We start from the raw sequence: 10,797 nt of genomic DNA on the forward strand, positions 1-10,797 counted from the left end.
ACTAAAAAACTCATCCCAGACAAGTCTAACGAAAATAGTTGAGTTATTGTAATATTATTATAGAATAGTCATACTATAACTGCGCTGATACTTTCTAAAATATACGTGAGGAATCGGGAAGCTATGGGATAGCGTCACAGTTATTTCAAATTAATTCAAATTAGTTTTGCATTCTCTATTATTTATTTGGGAAACGTCTCGTGTTATTTTTATCTGTATAAACAATGTATCTTATTTGATTAATTTGATTTACACATTCGATTATTATACATTTTTATACAATCATTTATCATTTATTTTTGACTATATTATTATGATCTTCGTTATTTAATAAAATCTCATTCCGATGTATATGACTTTTAACTCTCGTTCTTGTTGCCTATTGTACCTACGTCCAAGGACATAACAGTATATGGCTATAACTCACTTGACCGCATGTTACGTCAATGCATTTGAAATGATTAATTGTTTGCACATCATATGTCACGAATAGTTAAATTGTTAGCTTTTTTAATGTACACAATACACGATATTGTTAAGACCCCACTACAAATAAGGCGCTGTATGCATACGGACACACGCGGTACCTGTAGATATTTGAATTGCTTTCTCACGCGAAAATAGATACTATGCTAAATAACGATATGCCGTCATGATTTAGTGATTACATAATAGCTACAGCCTACAAGAAATTTAATTTCGAAACCTTTTAGGTTAACAAGTTTAAACCTTTTGAAGATGGTTAATTTAAAAAGCCTCAATTATTGATACATGTAAATAAATAATTTTTGTGTATATGCACATCACGTCTTTATTAATTACGTTGTTATTTTATGCACCACAAGTTGATGTATTATGTTTTAAGGACACACCTACTAAATATTATTCATAGTATTTAGATATACTAAATAAATGCAATTCTTTCATGTTGGTAATAAATTAGTTTTAATTTAATTAGATGATTACTATATTAATTAATTAAGTAAATACACACAATATACGATATTTAGGTAGATATATTTTATTATGTGTAATATTATGTATGTTAGTATGATAATATTTTCTCAAAGCTATGTAAATACATTTTTAAAAACACAAACAATTATTACGAAAATAATTATTTATGTTGAACAACTAAATATAACAAGTTATAAATTATAGTTTATTTAAATTTAATTTTATCTATAAAATGTTTATTTTGGTTTTATCCATGCGTCTTTTTTTAATGAACTAAAAAAACATACTGGTACTGCAAAGACTATTAGCCATACAATTGTCAATATCAATCCACGTAGAACTAAAGGATGATATAAAGGCCATTCTTTAAGTGTCAGATTTCCAATTGTTTCTGATGCAATGGACAAAGGTAGGAAACAATTGAAGGCTTTTAAAACAGGATGTGCACTTTCCATTGGCCAAATAAGTCCTATAAAATTATAATTTAAATAATTTAACTATTTTTTCTGGACAATTCGACTAAAGTGATTTCTTAAAAGTACTCACAGTATATATACACGTAACTTACCGCATAAACATGAAAATAGAACATTCGTTCCCATATTAATATGGGTTGCCATTGTGTAGTTTTTTGACACAGTAGCTACTAATATTCCTAAAACACAATGTATTATTTATCACCATAAGAACATTTTAAACGTATACATTATACCTACTAATTAGGTATAATTATGTCTATTAGTTATCAATTACTTATGTGTTTGGCTGATAAAAAAAGAGCATTTATACACTCTTGATGAAAATTATTTTATGTATAAAGTATATAAATGTGTAAGTGATGTATGTAGATATACAATATCAAGTCTTCCAAATCTAGTGTGAGAAAAATCATAGAGATTACTTTAGTTCCTACGCGATCTCCACCATTTTTGTCACACAACATTTAGTAGACTCTATTTATATAAATTTACAATATTACATAATGAAGAGTTAAAGATAAACAAGACCAAATAAAGGGGGGAGGTACACGTGACTGATACACGTTTTTCTGTGATTTTAAAGAATAGTTTTTCTATATTTTTAAAAACCATATTTTTTTTCCATAAAAACTTAACCAAATACCTACAAAATCACGATAAACCACTTGCGCTCTAGTATTGTATATCTTATCTCAATGCATGTAAGCTATTTACAGCGACCCGTGGTGATTATGATACATTGACTTAGCATTATTTTATCAATTATAAATCTTATTAAAATAAAATAAAATAATTTACGAACTAATAATAATAATTTAGTTAAATATTGTTACAGTTCACACTGCTACTGAGTAATGTGTATTGTATTATTTATTATATTTTTGTGTTAAAATAAAAAAAGCCAGTTGATTATTTCACAAACTGCAAATAAAAAAATTAATAATTTTTTCAGATGCAATCAACATGATAAGTTTAAAGTAGTCAAATTATTATAGTTATTATGGTATACATGGATATATGTTAGTTTAAAATGTTTTAATTTAAAATTGAGCTATAAGAAATAATAAATATGAATTTTTTTTTATTTTCAAAGCTTAACATTTTTAAATCTAAACGCAGAATATATATAATATAGAAGGTAAAAAAAATAATAATATTTTGACCTTTTACTTAGCCATTTGTTGAAAAAGAAATTATCTTCTTTAAAAAATATGTTTGACAATTTCTGTGGCTTATTTTATTGTTCTGCTGAGAGAGCTAATTTTTTTTAAAAATTAACTAGAATAAAAAATAAGTAGGTATAAGTAAACCAGTAAAGCCCAAGAAATTTTATTTTACTACGAGCATAGCGAGCAGCTTTGTAAAGCATGTTTTGTCAAAAGAGCCCATGTGAAATTTCGGCCCCGTGGCCCAATAGGTCCTTAATCCGGCCTTAAAGATAAATTATAGATTTAAAAAAAGCTCATGGTCAACTAATCAAGAATGAACTTACTCGGTAACCCAACCTTTCAAAAGTTTTTACTCAACTAAAATGATGTGCAATAATTTGTTAAAATATACAAAAATTCAACCCAATGTCCCCCGAACTTAACTAATTTACTACATTTTCTTACTTATTATTGTTCGTGAATTTATTTTAATAAGCCTAAAATTAATTAATACAATTAGTTATGTAATATTTAAAGGTCTATTCAAATTTACCTGCAAACATTCCTTGGTATCCAATTATCATTATAATCATTGCAAATGTCCAAAAATTATCTGGTGAAATTGGATTATTAAACACGAAATACATAATAAATATTTCAATCGATGATTGTATAATGTGGACAATTGTTTGGAGAAATATTATAGACAAAACAAATTCTAAGAATTTTACCCCTTTAAAATTAAAATACATACAATTTAAAATGTAAAACCATTTCGCTTATTCATCTCTTTTTCTTATAATAATTTTACCTGCAACCATTATTCGACTCATAATTCCTTCATCCTTCTCCGACAGCAATAATCCAGTTGATAAAATCATAGGAAAATAAAAAGCTAATCTAAACATAAATTTAATAATAAAATGTATGCTACACAAACACAAATATAAGCTGCATGAAGTTAAAAACAATATAAATTCAATACCTTACTATTAAAAAAATAAATACCATCATGTTATAATATAGGTTTAAATCCAACACTAAACGCTTTATAAAATATTATTGAAGAAGCATCTCCTTTGTTCATTAAAAAGTATTGTACACAACGTTTTAAACAAAAAGAAAATAATTTTATATTAACAAAACTTCTGAATGATATGTTACAATATCATACAAGCGACTTAAAGAAAACTATCAACTCATTTATATTCATTAAACTTACAAAACCATAAATCCTGGAGAAGCTGAATGAATAAATTCAGTGACTTTCACATTTCTTATATTTTTAATCTGTAAACCAAATAGTGATAATAATATACTTAAAATAGTTTTAGAATTATTCATATTTAATGTTTTAATGTTTATTACTGAAATTGGGTAAGAATACGATTTTTCACTTATATTACAATACTTAGTTGCTTGATTTAATGTTTTCACAAATGTTGAAGTTATGTCATCCTTTATTTTTAATTTCATGATATAATCTAAAATAATTAATATGTCTACAATTATTCTGTATAATTAATTTCATATTTGCATTAATGATTTTTTTTTTTTTTAATTAATTTATGTATTAATAATTTACTGGTTGAATCTAACGTGATCTGGACCGAGCTAAAGTCTATATCATAACGATTAACAAATAAATTGAGACGATTTTTCAATGTTAATGTATAGTTCGAAGTAAAATAAATTAAGCCCCATATTAAATTGGCATTTAAAGCAACATTGCCAGACTTCAGACTTGGGTAGTCGATCTGAAAAATATAACGTTAATTTTTAACAAAATAAATACTTTTATTTTTTGACACTATTTACCAAATAATTATTAGATGCTCGTAGATGGTCGATAAACATACAACTCAATTTCGTATTATTTGGATCATTTAAGAAACATTTTTTTTTATATAAATCAGTGCTACAATCATTTATTTCATCATTGACCACCCCCAAATTTGCATTTTGAATGTTACGTCCGACGCATAAATTATATACAATAGTTTGGACCAGAGGTAAAACAAATGTGAAGAATAAAAATCTGAAAACAACTACGTTAAAAAAAATATTAATAACAATCAATATTGATATTTGAGACATTACGTATGGTCTTTGTATAAAAATGCTGCATTTTTATAAGTTAAAGCTCGAAATCTTCTCCAAGAGAAATCGGTTTTTAATCGATTCCTAGTAAATGGTAGAATCGCTGAATATCCCCGTTTAGATTTATTGAAAGTCTGTAAAGTAATTTAAATATTATTACTAATTGTTTAATTATCATGAGATGTATGTTTAAATGTATACTGCTAAATTAATATATTTTTATCAATTACTTATATAACGTCTATACAGAACCCATTGCATTTATAACGCGCATCACGCAAGAACTTAAAGAATATTATTTTAAACAAACCATTTAGATCAGCATTTTCCTTTTCATTTTAACATGCAGCCTTTGACGTGGTTAAAAATGATATTCTATATATATATATTTATACAAGATGATTCTTTTATCAAACAACACTCATTATTTCAAAAAGTATTAATGTTTTTGAAAAAAATTTTTTACATAGTTTCGAGTTGTTAAAAAACAACGTTTTTATTAAAAAATTATATTTTTAAATATTTTTTATCCTTATAATTTTTCAAGGTTTTTACTTTTTTGAATAACAACATATTGTTTTAATTTCATATTCCAAAGCAGAATAATTTTCTGAATATTTTGATACATAAAATTTGAATTTAGAGTGAGTAGTTTATGAGTTATACTTATTTGAAGTTTCGTCAAGCGGAGTAGTGGACAAACATTTTGCGGGGTAACCCCGTATCACTCCACTCCACGCAACTAAACTTTAAATACGTATAACTCATAAACTACTCGCCGTAAATTCGATTTTCATGTATCAAAATACTCAAAAAAGTATTCTACTTTGGAATATGTAATTAATAATCTATGTTGTCGTTCAAAAAAGTAAAAAACTTAAAAAATTATAAGGATAAAAAATATAATTTTTTAATAAAAACGTTGTTTTTTAACAACTCGAAACTATGTAAAAAAATTTTTCAAAAACATTAATACTTTTTGAAATAATGAGTGTTGTTTGATAAAAGAATCACCCTGTACATATATATATATGTGTATAATATATATATATATATATTATATTATATACGTCTTAATTTATAAGATAAAACAAATTTTAAAAATATGTAAAATAATTTATTATTAATTTTTATACTTACCTATAGATTATTATTTAATTTAAATTAAAATATAATTCTATCAATTAAATATTAGTTTTCTAGGTACAAATCGCTTGAAAGTAATGTATGATTATTTTTAAGCATATGAATCGAAATATCTGACCATTATTATATTGTATCCACCGTTTGTGTTATAAGTTGTGTTTTTGTTCATAATACTATACACGGCATTTAATATTCGAAATGCGTGATATTATTTTCATAATAATTTAAACAATAGTAGCTTTCAGAAATCAAATTACTTAAAATATATTTGGACGAGACATACTAGAATACTATTTATTTTATTATTGTTAAAGTGCTAGATATGATATTTTAAAAGTATATATAATATACGAGTATATATATACGATATAAAATATTATAACAATACTTCAATAACAAAACAATTTTTAAACACTTGAATAATATAGCAACTTGTTTTATTCAATTCTAAGTAAATCTATGGATCGAGGAACTTATTTATTTAATAATGACATCTGATTTATATTATTTAAAATAAACCAATTGTTTTAAAAATTAAAAATGTACAAAGAATTGTTTTATTTCAGGTGAAACAGCAACAAAATAAAGAAATCTAAGAATAGCAAAGTGACTACTCTTTATTTGGAAACAATTAGGAATGCAATGTTTCAAATTATATATAAAAACATCCAATCAATCCAACACCAGTATTTGTATATTTTTTAATTCTCAGAAAATATTAAGCTATAAGAAATAAAAAATTTAAAATACGACGTTTAAAATAAACATTTTAAAGTCATAATAAACGTTGCAGCTATATACAATTAAAAAAAATTATATTAGGTATTTTTAATCAATTTTAAAATCGTGATTGTTTGACAAACAATAAGTAGCAGGTGCGTAGTTTGCTTATGCCTCGTATTATAAATTACATACTTTCTCACTTTCTTGTATACAACAGAGTGATAAAAATGCTTCTTCCAATGTTAAAGAATTTTGTTTCAATATTAAAGTATTAGGCGAATCTTCGCCTACTAAGACACCATTCCGCATAAACCCTACCTATTAACAGTTTTAAAACAATATTAATTATATAAATGACATAGACACTAAGAGGAGACGCCAATAAGAAAATAAAATATCAATATATCCGTATACTGTTGTTACTTATTTCCGTCAATGAAATGAATAATATATAAATTATGCACAATTTTAAAATAGAGAAAGATAATAACACAACATTAGTAGTGATTACCTACTACATAGATATGAAAAAACGCTATAAAATTTAAAAAAATAGGTAGGTACCTATTTAAAGTAATATAATGAATAATAATGTTATTATGACTGCAGCTCTATGAGTAAATGATAAAAAGAATAATAGATTTTAACATTTTTCTACTTTTTAATCAAATATATTTAACGCTGAATTAGCCAATATTATTATTATTACAATACCACATCAGCTCTAATGGCCTCCTCGACGTAATGCGTAGTTATAACGATAGTTTTTCCTCTCAGAGAAAGCTCAACCAGGTGATTCCAAATGCTGATAACATAACAATCAAAAACGAAAACTACTATAATATCAGTGTCTAGTGGTGAATAAAATGCACTTGAAAAATGAAAATAATTACCTTTGCCTTATAACTGGATCTATACCGACCGTGGGCTCATCGAGGATCATAATTTTGGGATCGTGAAATAACGCTACGCCAAACGATAATCGTCTTTTTTCTCCTCCACTAAAATTATAGTAAATCATTATATTTTGTACATCGACAATAGTATTTGAGTGGTTTCCTGTAAGTCACGATGAAGCGAAACGTATTTTCGTTTCTTTCTCTGTATTATTCCACACTCGGTTTACGGTGCATTGTATAAAGCTCCACATTTGTATACTTAAAATTAATACAAAGCAAAAAAGATATACGTTATTGTCTTCCGGAGCATATCTTATAATCCTTTGTTGTATAGTATGAAAGACACGACGCGTTTTGATAAATAAATGAAAATATCGAAATAATTTTCTTGGATTGTAATATCAACTCGTTACTTAATGTATAAATAAAAAAAACCAATCTAACAACCACCAACAATGATTGGTAGTAATGAATGGTTTTTATACTTAGGATGTGTCAAAAAAGTAAATGTAAATAAGCATTTAAAACTGAAATTACTGTATACTTTTACAAAATTGTGCTCAACATCAATGTATTTTTATTTAGTATTCAATCAAGACAATGTAATGTAGACTGTATGATTCAAGACACTTATTCTAAAATACTAAAAAAATACCATTCATATTCATAATGCATACTCCCGTGGATAAAAAAAAAAATCCTTCTACTTTTAGAACTATTGCAAAAGGCCTATTTTATTCAAATATTAGTGCATATAATAGTTGATAGTTAATAATATAAATTAATATAAATTTTAATATTAACCTTAAGTTTTTAATTTGTATGCTTAACGATGGTAATCTCAGTAAACGGACTAACTCGTTAATCTTCCTTTTTACATTTTCTTCGTTTATTCCGTATAACTTTCCATAAAATATGAAAGTTTGATATGCAGTCAAATTATTATGCAACGAGATGTCCTATAAAAATATAAACAAATATACAATATTCCTCAATGCAAATTTTGACTATGAAAACTATCCTACTAATCGTAATAATATACTTGTGGCATGTAACTAATATCCGAGTGACGTTGCGCTTTTAAATATATTTTACCAGAATCTAATGCAGTCAAACCAAGAATGCAGTTCAACAAAGTCGTTTTACCACAACCACTTGGGCCCAGAAGTCCGTATCTAAAAATGTATACATTGAATAAATAATTATATTTGTCACTGATATTTAAAAGTTCCATTAAATACCAATAGCGTATATTTATAATGCGATAAAATGTTATTTTTGTTTAACCAGCGGATCGAGGTAAAGAGTTCACTGAAATGTAATAATTTAAAAATCTCAAAAATTCACAGACGTCGGAGTTACACTCATATCGTTTTACTCCTTTGGACAAAAAATATGGAATATCATCATTGTAAAAAAATTAAAAATACAACGATAAGTCGTTACATCACAACTAATGGTTCTTAATGGATTTCGATTAGAAGTTTATAATCACAGTTGTTATAATATGTTTAATTCGATATTCTTTTTACAAGTGGTTAGGTTAATATTTTTCTATACTCCTATGAAAACAAACGAAAAAAATACCTCTTCGAAGTAGTCAAAATCGACAGTTCTACGGAATTTTGTCAAAGTTATTCACGAAAAAATGTACACATGCAAATAACATCATTTTTAATCAATAGTTTGTGGCTTGGTGTTTTAATGAGATCAAAGTAAGCAATAAATGTCTATTAAAATCGAAACGTCCAATGCGAATAATATCAGTTTTTCAAAACTGTTTAAACTGGCAATAATATCATATGAAAATGTTACTAAAAAGTGTTATTAACCTTTCTTACACCAAACCATAGAATCTTGGAGTCTAAAACGATAGAAAGCAATTTATACATTTTCTAAATACGTACATTATTCCCGTGGATACAGACATATTTAAACCTTCCATACTAATGATGTCTGAATAACGTTTGAAAGCATCTTGCACAATTATTGATTTATCTCCAACTGTGCTTCCACAACCGTTTAAAACTTCAAAAGACATTTTTAAAATATAATATATTATATTATAGGAATTACTTTTTCAAAACCCACAAAAAAAGTTTATGTGAGTACAAATAGTTTTTAACTGAAACTCCAATCATAATAAACCACAAAAATAGTAGGTTTATATATTTTTCAAGGACCATATTATTTGAGTAGATGATGCGTGTTATAATTATATATTTTAGAGATACTTATCAAGGAAACAGTATAGAAATGATAAAATTTGTTACCAATTAACTATATTAGAGTAATATAATATACATCGGTTATTATTTACAACATTTCCTATTTATTAATAAAATTATAATATTTATAATAATCGCATATATAGTATTTAATCATGATCAAGGTTGAAATAATTTTTATTAAATATAACTTATTATATTATATTGAATCCATTCCAAAAGTTGTGTGGAAATTGAATTAATTTCAAATTAAAATATTTATTATTAAAAGAAAAACATCATTATTGACGTCTTAGACATAGTAATTCATTTCATATTATATCCAAGGAGACGCCTATCAGTACAGTAAACATATTTTACAAAACCTTAGGCTAATAATCATGAACCACGAATGCCTATAATAATATAACATTACATTTTGTTTTAAACCACTATTGTAATTACCTATGCATAATATAAAAATTAATAAAACTGTTAAAATTGACCTGCTGGTCTATAATTATCTAAATTGCAATGCAATAGGTATAGATTCATAATTACAAGAGTAATTTATAATTATTCAAATTGAATATTAAAAAGTTTTTTTAAATATATTAGGTATGTTTTTATTGTTTGACCTATTATGTGCCTACTTATTTATTATTATATCTTCTACTTAATATTGAGCGTCGTACGTATAATTTGAAATGTATATTGAGCGTTTTTAAAATTTCAAATGTTATAAATTAATATTGACGGTTAAAAAAGTAAATTTTGATTTTAATCACAAATAATAGTTGGGTAAAACACGATTGTGAAATTTCAACTTTTTACCTAAAAATATTAAAATACGTTACCTATCACAGTAATCAAACTATTTTTTTTTTCCAAAAACTGAACAATTTTTCTTTGAAATGCTTATTTTGCAAATTTTTTCTATTTAAAAATAAATAATAGGTAATAAAGCTTATAAATATAAACTATATGACTGCATAAGTTCTAATAACACATTTTTCTGTTTTCAGTAAAAATAAAAGTATATTAAGCTACCTCACAGAATATGTATTTAAAGCCATTGAATACCTAATATTTTTCTATATTTTTTTACGAAATAACCTTTCACGCACATATTACATAT

The 10,797-nt window shown here is 25.3% G+C and overlaps 1 protein-coding gene across 2 annotated transcripts; it reads right to left on the reverse strand.

The window, feature by feature from the left end:
• Positions 1 to 1,193: 1,193 nt before the first annotated feature.
• On the reverse strand, positions 1,194 to 9,545 carry LOC113554301 (ABC transporter G family member 23-like). Of its 2 annotated transcripts, none has more exons than XM_026958081.1 (15): positions 9,360 to 9,545; positions 8,495 to 8,627; positions 8,257 to 8,411; positions 7,447 to 7,554; positions 7,268 to 7,358; positions 6,746 to 6,871; positions 4,685 to 4,818; positions 4,403 to 4,622; positions 4,170 to 4,341; positions 3,953 to 4,068; positions 3,807 to 3,874; positions 3,396 to 3,484; positions 3,138 to 3,317; positions 1,526 to 1,612; positions 1,194 to 1,426 (listed from the first exon to the last, which is right to left on the reverse strand). In XM_026958081.1, exons 1-15 carry the CDS (start codon positions 9,491 to 9,493, stop codon positions 1,194 to 1,196), a joined length of 2,046 nt encoding a protein of 681 aa, XP_026813882.1. In that variant the 5' UTR covers positions 9,494 to 9,545. The 2 variants fall into 2 exon arrangements, with proteins under 2 accessions (XP_026813882.1, XP_026813883.1); XM_026958082.1 differs by having other exon boundaries at positions 1,213 to 1,426; positions 1,504 to 1,612.
• Positions 9,546 to 10,797: the final 1,252 nt, after the last annotated feature.

This window comes from Rhopalosiphum maidis, chromosome 2, assembly GCF_003676215.2.
Source record: "Rhopalosiphum maidis isolate BTI-1 chromosome 2, ASM367621v3, whole genome shotgun sequence".
NCBI lineage: Eukaryota > Metazoa > Arthropoda > Insecta > Hemiptera > Aphididae > Rhopalosiphum > Rhopalosiphum maidis.

What these genes read in the sequence shown, in the direction of transcription:
- LOC113554301 (XM_026958081.1), bottom strand. Translation starts at nt 9,493, where the DNA reads ATGTCTTTTGAAGTTTTAAACGGTTGTGGAAGCACAGTTGGAGATAAA. An exon ending in ATATTAGTTACATGCCACAA is followed by an intron (nt 8,412 to 8,494) that starts GTATATTATTAC and finishes ATATTTTTATAG; the next exon opens with GACATCTCGTTGCATAATAA. An exon ending in TCTCCAGGATTTATGGTTTT is followed by an intron (nt 3,485 to 3,806) that starts GTAAGTTTAATG and finishes ATTTATGTTTAG; the next exon opens with ATTAGCTTTTTATTTTCCTA.